Source organism: Somniosus microcephalus, chromosome 4 (genome assembly GCF_052327205.1).
Source record: "Somniosus microcephalus isolate GS21.2 chromosome 4, FLI_Smic_1.0, whole genome shotgun sequence".
In the NCBI taxonomy this organism is placed as follows: Eukaryota; Metazoa; Chordata; class Chondrichthyes; order Squaliformes; family Somniosidae; genus Somniosus; species Somniosus microcephalus.
This window is the reverse complement of record NC_140990.1, coordinates 182,172,497-182,188,129: the sequence shown is the minus strand read 5'-3', so window position 1 is coordinate 182,188,129 and position 15,633 is coordinate 182,172,497. Positions and strand designations below refer to the sequence as shown.

General features: G+C 46.3%; 1 protein-coding gene across 1 annotated transcript in view; it reads left to right on the top strand.

Annotated features, from left to right (window-relative positions):
• agap1 (ArfGAP with GTPase domain, ankyrin repeat and PH domain 1) overlaps nt 1-15,633 on the top strand; it is a 585,448-nt gene that overhangs the window by 175,857 nt on the left and 393,958 nt on the right. Inside the window, exon 8 of the mRNA XM_085984196.1 lies at nt 11,262-11,366. Coding sequence (XP_085840322.1) covers nt 11,262-11,366 — 105 coding nt within the window. The remainder of the gene's footprint in view (nt 1-11,261; nt 11,367-15,633) is intronic.

The following is a 15,633-nucleotide window of genomic DNA, read 5'->3' as shown; positions in this document are numbered from 1 at the left end:
GAGTTTCAAACCTTTTAAAATCATATAGGAAGTACTTTAATGCTAACTTTTTGAGCATCTTTTAAATTAAAAATTTTCTTATGTTAGATCAGAAATGCAATCTGGTTAGTAGGTGGGCCTTAATCTGGTGCAGATTCCTAGAATAATCTCTAAATATCAAACAGAGCAGTGGGCAGCATCTTATATTCAGAACAAGTGATCAAGCAGATTATCTGCTGGAAATGGGCACCTCGAGGTAATTAAGGCACATGGCTACTGCCCTGTGCTTTTAATTAGGCTTTTGTCCCTTATTCCAGCAGTCATTGTGCTTGAGCATTCATTATGATCTTAATACTGTAAATACAGGATGGGGACTAGCCTAACCTAATCAAAAACAACCTTGTAGCGTGGTGTTTTCTGCCACCTGATGAGCCCATTATTTGCCTTCATCACAAGCTCAAATGTGGCTCACAAAAAGTCCATGACAAGGATCCTCGGTCACTCATTAATTCCTGAAGTATTCATGATTTAGAGAGAAGAAACACCCTATTAAATAAATAAAGACTTGCATTTCTATAGCACTTTCGCAACCTTAGGATGTTCCAAAACGTTTTACAGTCAATGAAGTACTTTTGAAGTGTAGTCGCTGTTGTAATGTAGGAAACGCAGCAGCCAATTTGCACACAGCAAGCTCCCACTAACAACAGTGTGGTTAGTGGTGTTGGTTGAGGGATAAATATTGGCAAGGACACCAGGGGAGCTCCCCTGCTCTTCTTTGAAATAGTGCAATGGGATCTTTTACATCCGCCTGAGCAGAGAGATGGGGCCTTGTGAACAGCGCAGTGTTGCACCCCAACATGATGGCACTCTTTTGTGCTCGTGCCACTGGCTTCCTGGAGCGCCAGTCTTCCCTGGAGCTGGTTTTGGCAGTTACACTTGGAGCTTGTGACCAAATGAACAAGTCATGCACCTCGGTAACCCTGTAGCTCTCGTGTAATATAAAAGCACCCCATCTCGGCCAGGCTATCGAGGAGAGGCGCGAGCAGCAGGGAGGCGATCCTTTCACAGGGACGATGGGAGCATAAGCAGGCATGTCACGTTTGCAAGCCACTTGGTGGTTTGGGAGGAGATAAGCAAGTGTTGAAGCCTGGCACCAGGCAAGCCCCAAGAACTGATGGGAGAGACCAAAAAGAACAGAGAAATTCAATCATAAAGTAGGATAATAAAAAAGGAAAAATCTAATCTATATACAACAACATTACATAAAATGAGACCTGCCTCAGAGACCGAAGCTTTCACAGCCCCCAGATTACAGATGATAAACCACTCCAGCATGGCTTTCATCTAAATCCCTTAATGGCGTTGCTGCCTTTGTTACTTCCTCCTAGGTAAATTTGTAATATTATTGTCACATCTTACACAGAAACCCACTGTTGATTAGCTCAGGGGTGCTGAAGGGGAAGTGATAGAGATTTAATTGGCGGGCACAGCTTCTTGTCTTCTCGACAGGGATGCTGCTCCCCGGGAGCAGTCTGAACACCACCTCATGTGCAAATGATAGTCCCAGGGGAGAGTTTCACACGACTCATCATTAGTTATTTGCACTGTTGCAGTAATGATCAGAGGGATTTAACCTGATAGTGTGAGTTACTGCCCTTTGGCACCCTAATGCTTCAGCCTCACTGACTGATTGGCTCAGTTAGCACAAATCTCTGGTGGCAAGCACAATCAATAAATCTTTGTTGGTAAATAATTGCTATTGAGCAGAGTTTTAATATAAATTTATGAGCAGTGTTTTATCATTGCTGGTGGGTACCATGCAATGCTGAGTGATAGATTTCAGATATTGGTTACATTTGTTACATATACAAGGTTTTAATACAAAGTGTTTTCTGCATTATTTAAGTATTGTAGACTTACAGTTCAGCCCCTTTGCCTTTTCCTCATGGGTATAATAATGGGAATTGAAAGTTCATGACCGATCTAGAAACTGACTGAGGAATATACTTTCCACCTTAGTGAGACCACTCGCAGCAGAATTCGACATTAAGCGTCCCAGAACAGAAAGAAACTTGGATTAAACTGGAAAAAAAAGGGGAAAGCAAAAATCAAACTTGCAAATGTATTCCTACTTCCTATTTTCTCATCTTCTGCCTTTGCAAGTCTTCCATGTATTCTTGCTTTCCAGGCAATGCTCTGCCTGGTTTACCTGTTCCTCTTTGTTAGGGAGAATAAAACAAATAAAAATGTTTCCAGCAATCTATCCTTGGCACGGTTTTCTTTATCTTTTTCATTCTCTCTTATTTTTCCTGCAGATATAGGGTTTGAAGCTCAGCCCTGGGTTTTCCACATGTGTGCGACTCCAAACCGCAGCATGCCGTCTATCTACCAGCTGAGCCATCGGGGAGCTCCAGCTCTATTTTAACACAGTGTGGAGTTCTTCCTGTATCCCAAGTGTTCTGTTTTTGTGCTAATTTGCTTTTGGCTAGGCTGGAACTGTAATAATCCTACTGCGGCACATGATTGACCCCTGTAACTCTCAGGCAGAATGCCATATATTTGAGAACTGTTCAGAAGCATGCTCCCTCAGGACAGGTAGACAAGATAGCCATCAGATTATACGAGGCAAGGCATAGCTATATACATCCTCTGATAAAGCCTATGGGATGGCCTTAATAGAGGAGATCTGTAGGCTGATTCTTTGAAGTCCGCCTGCACCTTAGTGATAAGAATCAGTTTATCTTATTGTACCATTATCACTGGTACTGTTGGAGAACCCATTTCTATCGACCTTGTGGAGGCGGAACATTGGGTTCATTCAAAGGTACTTATTGTCACATAACAAACTTGTTTATGCTTACACTGGTGAAGAGTTTACTGCAGGCAACATCCATCATCTTGAAGCAGTGGCATGTCGATTTTGTCATTACTTGCTGGATATGCTGCTACTTCTAAAGACTCTTTTAGATGTAGTTAGATTTAATTTGATGCTGCAGGGCTGTGAAATAATGTGTTACAAGAACTACACATAATAAATTTAAAAAAAACTTAATTTAAATTTTTGCCACTTGTCCTCAGCAACCAATACTTCCACCAGAACATACTGGTTATTTTGAATGGGTTAGGAAGTATCTCTCTCTCTTTCCAGTTCCACGCGCCTATACATACATTGTCAACTGTGGCCCAGTGGGCAGCACTGTCACCTTTGAGTCAGAAGGTGCGGGTTCAAGTTCCACTCCAGAGACTTGAGCACATAAATCTAGGCTGACACTCCAGTGCAGTAAATCTAGGCCGACACCCCAGTGCAGTAAATCTAAGCTGACACCCCAGTGCAGTAAATCTAGGCTGACACCCCAGTGCAGTAAATCTAGGCTGACACTCCAGTGCAGTAAATCTAGGCTGACACCCCAGTGCAGTAAATCTAGGCTGACACTCCAGTGCAGTAAATCTAGGCTGACACCCCAGTGCAGTAAATCTAGGCTGACACTCCAGTGCAGTAAATCTAGGCTGACACTCCAGTGCAGTAAATCTAGGCTGACACCCCAGTGCAGTAAATCTAGGCTGACACTCCAGTGCAGTAAATCTAGGCTGACACTCCAGTGCAGTAAATCTAGGCTGACACCCCAGTGCAGTAAATCTAGGCTGACACTCCAGTGCAGTAAATCTAGGCTGACACCCCAGTGCAGTAAATCTAGGCTGACACCCCAGTGCAGTAAATCTAGGCTGACACCCCAGTGCAGTAAATCTAGGCTGACACCCCAGTGCAGTAAATCTAGGCTGACACCCCAGTGCAGTAAATCTAGGCTGACACCCCAGTGCAGTAAATCTAGGCTGACACCCCAGTGCAGTAAATCTAGGCTGACACCCCAGCGCAGTAAATCTAGGCTGACACCCCAGTGCAGTAAATCTAGGCTGACACCCCAGTGCAGTACTGAAGGAGTGCTGCACTGTCAGAGGTGCCGTCTTTTGGATGAGACATTAAACCAAGGCCCCGTCTGCTCTCTCAGGTGGATGTAAAAGATCCCATGGCACTATTCAAAGAAGCGCAGGGGAGATCTCCCTGGTGCCTTAGCCAATATTTATATCCCTCATAAACATCACTAAAATAGATTATCTGGTCATTATTACATTGCTGATTGTTGGACCTTGCTGTGTGCAAATTGGCTGCCATGTTTCCTACATTAAAACAGTGACTACACTTCAGAAAAAGTACTTTTTTGGCTGTAAAGCACTTTGGGGCATCCTGAGGTCTTTCAGGTCTTTCTTTCTATATCTCAAACCACATGTCGGTGATAGTGGAGGGTTGACAAGCTGCCCATAGGCCTCTGCCAGTGCTGCTCTGAGCTGTGTGGCAGGAGTCATAAACTACTTTGTGGCACATTGTTTTGATAACTGTGTTAAAGCAAAGCCTGTGCTTCCCAGTGGCTCAGCAGGTAGGTTTACCAAACGTGATAGTTTTGAGTCATACATACGTGGAAAGTCCTAGGTTGGTAGCCTGTAAACCCGGTGCTGAGCCTCAAACCCTAAATACTTCTTATCAGCAGGACCAATTATTCCATCTTTGCCTCCACCCCTACCCCACCCTCTTTTAGACTTGATTGCTCCAATGCCCTCCACACCAGCATCCCAACCTCCACCTTCTACAAACTCCCAACTTTTCCTCAATTCTACCGCCTGTATCCGGACCTACTGGCACATCACCCGCTCCTCACTGACCTGTACTAAGTCCTGCTGGCACATCACCCGCTCCTCACTGACCTGTACTAAGTCCTGCTGGCACATCACCCGCTCCTCACTGACCTGTACTAAGTCCTGCTGGCACATCACCCGCTCCTCACTGACCTGTACTAAGTCCTGCTGGCACATCACCCGCTCCTCACTGACCTGTACTAAGTCCTGCTGGCACATCACCCGCTCCTCACTGACCTGTACTAAGTCCTGCTGGCACATCACCCGCTCCTCACTGACCTGTACTAAGTCCTGCTGGCACATCACCTGCTCCTCACTGACCTGTACTAAGTCCTGCTGGCACATCACCCGCTCCTCACTGACCTGTACTAAGTCCTGCTGGCACATCACCCGCTCCTCACTGACCTGTACTAGCTTCCTGTCTACCAATGAATCAACTACAAAACCCTTCATGGCCTCCTCCACTCTACCTCTGCAAGTCCTTTCCTGTGATTCCTTGTCCTGACTCTGATCTTCTGTCTCACACCCTGCCCCCGCCCCCATCCCTCATCCTTCCACTCCACCTTTAGTGGCAGAGCCTTCGCTTGTTCAGGCCCTACTTTTTGGACCTGCTCCTGCTCCTATCTTCTATGTTTCTATAGGGTACTGAGTTTGGATGATCAGCCATGATCTCATTGAATGGCGGAGTAGGCTCGAGGGGCCTGCTCCTATCTTCTATGTTTCTATGACCGCCCTCCCTAACCCCTCTGCCTTTCTACTTTTCTTTCCGCCTTTAAAAGTCTCTTTAAATCTCTTCTCTTCAACTAAGCCTTCTGTCACAGCATCAACAACTTGTATTTATATAGCGCCTTTAATGTAGTAAAATGTCCCAAGGCACTTCACAGGAATATTATAAGACAAAAAATTTGTCACCGAGCCACATAAGGAGAAATTAGGGCAGGTGACCAAAAGCTTGGTCAAAGAGGTAGGTTTTAAGGAGCATCTTAAAGAAGGAAAGAGAGGTGGAGAGGTTTAGGCAGGGAATTCCAGAGCTTTAGGGCCTAGGTAACAGAAAGCACGGCCACCAATGGCTGAGCAACTATAATCAGGGATGCTCAAGAGGGCAGAATTAGAGCAACGCAGATATGTGGAGGGGGGGGTGGTTGTGGGGCTGAAGTAGATTACAGAGCTAGGGAGGGGCGAGGCCATGGAGGGATTTGAAAACAAGGATGAGAATTTTGAAATCGAGGCGCTGCTTAACCGGGAGCCAATGTAGGTCAGTGAGCACAGGGGTGATGGGCGAACGGGACTTGGTGCAAGTTAGGACACGGGCAGCCAAGTGTTGGGTGACCTCAAGTTTACGTATGGTAGAATGTGGGAGGCCAGCCAGGAGTGCATTGGAATAGTCAAGTCGAGAGGTAACAAAGGTATGGATGAGGGTTTCACCTTTCCTTAACTCTCCCACTACGGCCTGGTATCCGCTCCTTTCCAAGTTGTTCGCTTCCTGGTCCATGCTAAGTTTGACAATCTCAGTGGAGCAACCAAATGGTGTCCTCAATGGTCATGTGCTAGGGAGTGAGAAAATTGGGCAGGTTTCCTGCTCCTGATTGCTATAGAGTGACCTGCATTCGTGGACTGTGGGTGAGGACATATTGAGCCCCAGTATAACATGCCATGGTTGAGCAGGCTGCTTGCACTCACTGTCTAGGATCAAGTGTGAACAATGACCACTTGGATGAAGTACAAGGGTGATGTCTATGGAGCTGTACCCCCAAGATCAGTCACTGCTTTAAAGAGAGGAGATTTTCTTTTTTAAAAGACTTTTTTTCTGGATTTTGTTACTGATCAAGCTAAAGGATGTTAGTGCTGGGGAACAGAACACTGTTCCTTTTAGGACCCCAGTGTCCACATCGACCAGCATGCTGGGATACAAACAGTGTCCATAATTCAGTTAGATTTAAGATAGTTCTGGAAAAGGACAAGGATAGACCAGGAATAAAATTTCTGAATTGGAGAAAAGCAAATTTTGCTAAGCTCAGAGGGGATTTAGCCATAGTGGACTTGAAACAGCTACTTGAAGGTAAATCAGTGTCAGAGCAGTGGGGGGCATTCAAGGAGGAGATCAGGAGGGTTCAGACCAAATATGTGCCCTTAAAGAAAAAAAGTGGGACTAACACATCTAGAGCCCTTTGGATGTCCAGGGACATGCAGGGTAGGATAAAGAAAAAAAGGGAGGCGTATTACAGATACCAAGGGCTAAGTACTGCAGAATCTTTAGAGGAGCACAGAAAGTGCAGGGGTGCAATTAAAAATGATATTAGGAAAGCAAAGAGAGAGCATGAAAAATTCTTGGCAAGTAAAATCAAGGAAAACCCAAAGATGTTTTATAAATATATTAAGAGTAAGAGGATAACTGAAGAAAGGGTAGGGCCTAGTAGAGATCATGAGGGTAATCTGTGTGTGGAGGCGGGAGACGTCGGTAGGGTTCTTAATGAATACTTTGCGTCTGTTTTCACAAAGGAGAGGGGCGAAGCAGCAGCTTTAAAAGTGGATAAATCCCCAAGCCCGGATGAAATGTATCCCAGGCTGTTAAGTGAAGCAAAAGAGGAAATGGCAGAGGCCCTGACCACCATTTTCCAATCCTCTCTGGCCTCTGGTGCCGGAGGACTGCTAATGTGGTACCCTTGTTTAAAAAGGGAGAAAAGGATAGACCCAGTAATTACAGGCCAGTCAGCCTAACCTCGGTAGTGGGAAAATTATTGGAAAGAATTCTGAAGGACAGGATAAATCTTCATTTAGAAAGACATGGATTAATCAAGGATAGTCAGCACGGATTTGTTAAGGGAAGGTCGTGTCTGACAAACTTGATTGAATTTTTTGAGGAGGTAACAAGGAGGGTAGATGAGGGTAGTGCGTTTGATGTAGTGTATATGGACTTTAGCAAGGCTTTTGATAAGGTTCCACATGGCAGACTGGTCACGAAGTTAAAAGCCCATGGGATCCAGGGCAAAGTGTCAAGTTGGATTCAAAACTGGCTCGGAGACAGGAAACAGAGGGTAATGGTTGATGGGTGTTTTTGTGACTGGAAGGCTGTTTCCAGTGGGGTTCCGCAGGGCTCAGTACTAGGTCCCTTGCTTTTTGTGGTATACATCAATGATCTAGACTTGAATATAGGGGGTATGATTAAGAAGTTTGCAGATGATCCTAAAATCGGCTGTGTGGTTGATACTGAAGAACGAAGCTGTAGACTGCAGGAAAATATCAATAAATTGGTCAGGTGGGCAGAACAGTAGCAAATGGAATTCAATCTGGAGAAGTGTGAGGTAATGCATTTGGGGAGAGCTAACAAGGAAAGGGAATACAGATTAAATGGTAGGACACTGACTAGTGTAGAGGAACAAAGGGACATTGGAGTGCATGCCCACAGATCCCTGAAGGTAGCAGGCCAGGTAGATAAGGTGGTTAAGAAGGCATATGGAATGCTTGCCTTTATTAGCCGTGGCATAGAATACAAGAGCAGGGGGGTTATGCTTCAACTGTATAAAACACTAGTTAGGCCTCAGCTAGAGTATTGGGTGCAGTTCTGGTTACCACATTACTGGAAAGATGTGATTGCACTAGAGAGGGTACAAAGGAGATTTACAAGGATGTTGCTGGGAGTAGAGAATCTTTGCTATGAGGAAAGACTGGATAGGCTGGGTCTGTTTCCCTTGGAACAGAGGAGTCTGAGGGGAGACCTTATTGAGGTGTATAAAATTATGAGGGGCCTAGATAAAGTGGATAGAAAGGACCTATTTCCCTTAGCAGAGGGATCAAAAACCAGGGAGCACAGATTTAAAGTAATTGGTGGAAGGTTTAGAGGGGATTTGAGGGGAAATTTCTTCACCCAGAGGATTGTGGGGGCCTGGAACTCACTGCCTGAAAGGGTGGTAGAGGCAGGAACCCTAACCACATTTAAAAAGTACTTGGATGTGCACTTGGGATGCTGTAACCTGCAGGGCTACGGACCAAGAGCTGGGAAGTGGGATTAGGCTGGATTGCCCTTTGTTGGCCGGCGCGGACACAATGGGCTGAAATGGCCTCCTTCCGTGCTGTAACTTTCTATGATTCTATGAAAATGCTGGAAAACACTCGGCAGGTCAGGCAGCATCCTTGCAGAGTTTCAGGTTGATGACCTTTCAACTGGGAACTGGATTAGACTGCTCATAGTTATTTTCTGTCGGACCCTTCGACAGAGGGTCTGGAGTTGAAACCTGGTTCCAAAGGTGACAGGCCATCAAAATTCAGGCACACACAAATTGGCCATATTTATTGCAAATGACTAATTTCATGCAAAATTGCTGAAAATATGGAGGATTTTATGGAAGAACAAGGATTGGAGGGGAATGTGCTGAAGAAGTCACTCCAGAAATAGTGTTGAGGAACTTGAACTTGAGCTGTGCACACAACAAAATACTCCGCTAATCAGTGAACCAAGATCCTGTCATATTACAAAGCAGCAGGAAGTTCCATAGGCTAAGAATAACTCTACAAATTATTCAGGAAGAAATGTTATGGATATATGGTTGGAACTTTTTAACCTTCTACATCTGCTGTGACCTGCCCACTGTAATAATGCATGTACTCAGATCTCTGCCGCTCCTTCCATTCACATTTGGTTGCTTTCCGCTTTTCTCTCACTTATTTTTTTTAAATATATAAACGTTGATCAAGCTTTCATGGTAACAAGGTATGTAAGTGTTTTAACACATTAAACTTAGGCCTAAAAGTTCGGTTGCTTTGCTCCTCCCGTTAGTGCCCTAAGAAGGTGCTAACGGGACGGAGAGCAATGAGCGCCCGGGCACGGCGCTGCCAACACCTCCCGTGAAATTCAACAGGAGGTTAGTGGCGGTGGTTACCCTTAGTGCCCTGCAGCGCTGCGCCGCCGGCGATGACATCATCGCCGTGCACAGCGCCCTGGCCGCGATCTTCGGTAGCGCCCCCTGGCTGATCGCTGGACGCTATGTCTGACAGGGTCAGGGGGGCCTATCTGCAGCCGGGGCGGCGCTAATTCAAGGCAAGGTGCCGGGTGGCCATTTTTGTTACTGCCCACTTGCCAGCACCTGCCCCCATTGCCGTCCCTGACCTCCTGACCACCCCCCCCCCGCCTTCCCCGCGGAGTGCCGGCTACGCTCCGTGAGCCCGGCACTTCTCTTGAGTGCCAGGCTCTTTTGCCAGCACTCCGATCCCTGGTGGCTCAGCTGGGCCTGGGGGCGCGACTCAATTTTTCCCCCTTAGTGTTTTAAGGCAAAAAAAAGGAGGAATGAAAACCAAGGAACATATAGAGTAACAGTGTTATTTTATAAAAAGCAACAGAAAATGCTGGAAAAACTCAGCAGGCCAGGCAACATCCGTGGAGAGAAATTAGAGTTGACGTTTCGGGTCGAAACCCTTTTTCAAAACTGGAAAGGAAATAAAATAGATCGAAGGCAGGGCTGCGATAGAACAAAAGAAGTAAAAGAGACATTAAGAGGTATTCAAAACCAGACGAGATGGTAATAGGACAAGTGGAGACAAAAGACAGCTGAGACTAGGTGTGAAGTGTGCTGGCAGGATGAGACAGAGCTGCCATGTGGGAGAGAGAAAAAAAAGGAAAGTGGGGGGGAAGGGAAGACCCAAAACAAAGGGGTGGAAAAAAATATAAGTAAAAATGTAACAGGAGCCGAGGTTATGATCTGAAATTGTTGAACTCGATATTGAGGCTGCAAAGTGCCTAATCGGAAGATGAGGTGCTGTTCCTCGAGTTTACGTTGAGCTTCCGTGGAACAATGCAAGAGGCCAAGGACGGTGAGGTCCGAGTGGGAATGGAGTGGTGAATTAAAATGCCAGGCGACCGGAAGCTCGGGGTCACCCTTACTGACTGAATGGAGGTGTTCCGCAAAGCGGTCACCCAATCTGTGTTTGGTCTCCCCAATGTAGAGGAGACCACATCGTGAGCAGCGAATACAGTATACTAGATTGCAAGAAGTACAAGTAAATCACTGTTTCACCTGGAAGGGGTGTTTAGGGCCCTGGACAGTGGGAAGGGGGGAGGTATAAGGGCAGGTGTTGCATCTCCTGCGCTTGCACGGGAAGGTGCCAGGCGAAGGGGAAGGGCTGTTATTTTATAGTCTTGTATATCACAGAGTAAGACACATTTAATATGCTGTAAGGCATTTGATATAGGGACAATGATATAGGTACAATGTGATAGGGTAAAGATGCAAGGCTTGCATATTGATTTTGTACGGTTGAGGACAGGGTGGATGTATGGTAGATCCAGTGTCACACTGGTCAAATCCCAGGATTCAAGTAGAGTTTTTCTTTTCATTTGTTTGCATTTTCCATCCTCACCAAGTGTTGGAGAAGCATATACTTATAAATGTGAGTCAAGCCAATGGATGCTGTCACTGTTTCCAGGGGTGGCAAGTAATATCCAGGAGGCGCATTCAGGCTTTTGACTGTCAGCGGCCCTAAAAATGTAGAATTTAAAAAAAAGTTCAATTCTAGAAGATCATGTCTAGCCACAAAATGGAGCCGGGTGAGACCACCTGCACACAGCTTGCAGTCTCTAATCTATTTTGGTTTTTTTTTAGGGTATGCTACTTAAGAGGAGTGGGAAGTCACTAAACAAAGAGTGGAAGAAGAAGTACGTAACGCTGTGTGATAACGGGCTCTTGACGTATCATCCTAGTTTACATGTAAGTATGAGACTTCACCTGGCTCTTTTCAAGCTCTGACTATTCACACTCCCGGACAGGCAGAAGGAGCTGCTGTTGCTAGAATTGAACTGGTGGAAATATCCACATATACAGTCAGGTTGTTTCTAACTTAAGATTTCAACATCTAGGTTGTTTAGGATTTTGCTTAAAGTCACTTTCTTTGAAAATTGCATAGTTACACAGAATTTACAGCACAGAAACGGGCCATTCGGCCCAACTGGTCCATGCCAGTGTTTATGCTCCACACGAGCCTCCTCCCACCCTACTTTATCTAACCCTATCAATATATCCTTCTATTCCTTTCTTCCTAATGTGTTTATCTATCTTGCCCTTAAATGCATCTATGCTATTCTTCTTAACCGCTCCATGTGGTAGCAAGTTCCACATTCTTACCATTCTCTGGGTAAAGACGTTTCCTTATTGGATTTATTGGTGCCTTATCTTATATTTATGGCCCCTAGTTTTGCACTCCCCACAAGTGGAAACATCATCTGTATGTCTACCCTATCAAACTCCTTCATAATCTTAAAGAACTCTATCAGGTCACCCCTCAAACTCCTCCTTTTCTAGAGAAAAGAGCCCCAGCCTGTTCAGTCTTTCCTGATCGTTGTAACCTCTCAGTTCTGGTATTATCCTTGCAAATCTTTTTTGCACCTTCTCCAGTGCCTCTCCAGGTTGAGTGATGCTCTATATTGGCACTCAAACAAGCTACTCAATCACACTACCTTCTCCGTCTCCAATATCTATTTGATGAGGGCTTGAACTATCTGTCATGATGTATGAAATGACCACAACAATTTGTTCATCTCTGTGGGAAATAGTCCTGAAAAAAACTCACTATTTATTTCTTGCCCCTGCCCCCCCCCCCCCCACACAATTCTCCAGGAGGCAATAACTTGCCCCGGGGTCTACTGGCAGGTCAATGGAGCCTCATCCAAGTCTTTATGTGTGTGCCCAAAAATAGTGGGCATCCCCAGGCTATTTGACTATGGAGGGCATCACAGCTCATTCTCTCCAACTGATAGACGCACACATGCACACACCCATCTACACACACACAATTATTACGGGAGAGCAGGAAGAGTGCAGGGTAGCCCAATAGCAGCCAGCATACCCGGAGAGTTCGGGGATGTGGAGGCCAGGCTGATTGTAACGGCCGCGCCTCATATAATTAAAAGTCCCCGAAGTCCCGGCCAGATTCACTACCTGGCCGGCGAGCAGGAGCAGGAATTTAACTGCAGGAGGCGGTAGGCTGGGGACCTGTGGGAACGGTCGGGAGGATGGGTCTGGAGGGAGGGGGGTGGAGTTCCACGACGATTTGGGAGGAGGCTGGAGCATTGAAGGCCCACAGACTCCTTGCGGGGCCTGCGGTCGTACTCCTGCTCCTTGCTCACAAGGAATTCTAAAAGAAGCAGAGTTTGTAAACCTATCTGGGCCTCTTCTGGCCAGTTGGATCTTGCACTGTGGTTGTACTGCTGGGTTCCAGACAACGCGGGACACCCCGGCTTCAAGTTAAGATGACGTCATCAGGCTGCAGGCTGTGATTTTTGAATGCTAAGCAAGCCTCTGCCTGCCTGTAGCGGGAGCCTCGCCAATGGCCTGATTCGCTGTCCTTAATGTTACGGTGGCCAGGAACACGGCAAGTTGGAGCCGGGAGCTAGATTTTCAGATTTTAACCCCTCCTGCGCGCCATTCTCGCTGGGCGAGGGTGGTTAAAATCCTAGCCAATGTCTTACTTTTCAGCAGAGCTAACTGGATAATGATCAGGGGCAAGAACCCTGGCCGTCTTTCTTTCCCCTGTTCCCTAGTCCAGGGACAGTTATAGTGCCTTATCGTCACAATAGGCCAGCTGAGATTAGATAACTCGGCACACACCAGAGATCAAACCTAGGACCTTCCAGGAGTGTATGGCTCAGTAATCTTATTTTATGAAAGATGTCTGGATCATATTTTGAAAGCTGCTAGTTGTTGCTTGGGATCTAAGTTTACTCCTGCAGAGGCTGACACATGGCCAATTGTCCTGTGTACACCTGGACAGTCATTGTTGGTGGGCTATTTGAGTGTGGAGTGTATCTCAGAATCCAATCTAATCCTGCCCTTACTGAATGCCTACACCACGCATGCATTTCCCAGGAGGGATGTCCCGAGGTAACAATCAGGGATCCTGAACAATTTGTCTTTTTCATCACATTGCACCACCAACAACCCTACTCCCCTGTCGACTAATTTTGCACATACCAGGGAAAAGCTGATTCATGGCATCGAGGAATTGAGTTACGAAGAAAGATTGGACAAACTGGGACCTTTCATCATTGAAGGAAGGCAATGGAAAAGGGACCTTATAAAAGTTTACAAGATACTAAACAGTGTAGATACAGTAATCCTGGAGCACTCCTTCAAGGGATGCTAGGAGGCTAGGATAAAGGGACAAGGGCTGAAAAGAAAGTTTCGGACAAATGTCAGGAAGAACTTCTGCAAGCATAATGTGGCCTTGTGGATCAGGATGTTGCAGGTGAAACCCTTCGACTCATTGAGCAGACAGATGATGGAATCTAAGTTTTTTTTATACTCTAAGTGGGTGAGCTGAGCCCAATGGCCTCCCTTATCTGGTTCTAATTTGTGGTCAAACATGAAACTGATTGTCAGTATAGCTGAGCGTTACACCAGGTGGTGCATATGCCCCCTAAGCCATCATGATGAGCAGAGGGGCTATTCCATGTAGTCATACAATAGTAAGAAATTAAGCTGAAGCATTGTTTGAATTAACGTGTCAAATGTACAATCCATTTTTACTTGAAGCTATAACTTAGAATAAATTGAATGATAGCCCTGTGTGTGTGCGTGACTGCGATGGCGGGCCCGGGACTGTGACTGTGAGCGTGTCTGACTGTGACCGCGCACCCGGGACTGTGACCGTGAGCGTGTCTGACTGTGACCGCGCGCCTGGGACTGTGACCGTAAGCGTTTCTGACTGTGACCGCGCGCCCGGGACTGTGAGCGTGTCTGACTGTGACCGCGCGCCCGGGACTGTGAGCGTGAGCGTGTCTGACTGTGACCGCGCGCCCGGGAATGTGACCATGAGCGTGTCTGACTGTGACCGCACGCCCGGGCCTATGACCGTGAGCGTGTCTGACTGTGACCGCGCGCCCGGGACTGTGAGCGTGTCTGACTGTGACTGTGAGCGTGTCTGACTGTGACCGCGCGGCCGGGACTATGACCATGAGCATGCCTGACTGTGCGTGCGCCCGGGACTGTGACCGTGAGCATGTCTGACTGTGACCGGGCGCCCGGGACTGTGACCATGAGCGTGCCTGACTGCGTGCGCGCATGACCGGGCGTGTGTGTGTGATTATGTGTGTCTTTACTGATGGATGGATAGCATGTGAGCTCTGCAGCACTGACTATTTTTGGTGGAATTTAATGTTGTCCCTGTTGTGCTATCGCTGCATTTTTAATCATTACAATTAAAAATTGCAATAACTAGTGACACCATTGAGGATCCTTCTTCCTTTGCAGCCATTTACGCTACTAGCAGCTCACGCTAATGTTTAAATTTCTTGTTTTACGGAAATGAAGCATGATTAAAGTAAACCTGGGGGGCGATTGTCAAAATGATGACTCCATCTGGAGCAATTTCTAAATTAAAAAATGTACAATAAATTCCTTGTGTGGGCAATTAGAGCATTGGGTTGTGTCCTTGTGCACTGGTAGTGTTTACAATGGCCAGGAACAGACCCGGACAGCTCACAGTAGCTTCACATCTATGCCAGGGGACATGCGGAATTTGTTTTTGTTGCTCCTGGTAAGAAGTGTAAGTGATCTTCCTGCAAATTTGCAATTGTATAAACAGGAGCTTTTAGCTGCACAGTTCATGTCTTTACGTGTCTCTTGATTGCTGAGATTTAAGCCTTGGAAAAAAAAAACGAACCCAACTGGTTTTAAGAAGAGTAAAATTCCTAACAGAGAGGGGACATGGGATCCTGGGGCTTTAATATCCTTTGTGCTAGTTAGTCCTGCTGTGGTGACAAGAACTGAGAGGGCCTCGCCTATCCTGGGAGGGGCCGGTATTCCAGGACAGTATGGGAAGGAATGGTGCTGTGGGTTTTGGTCAAAAAATCCATGAAGGGATCAGGCTAGTTTGTTAAAACAGAAGTGACCACATGTAAAGGTTGAGCGATATAACTTCAAATGGAAAGCTGCAACTTTTCAAAGGATGCAATTGGTGTGATTTTCAGCACAGCCTTTA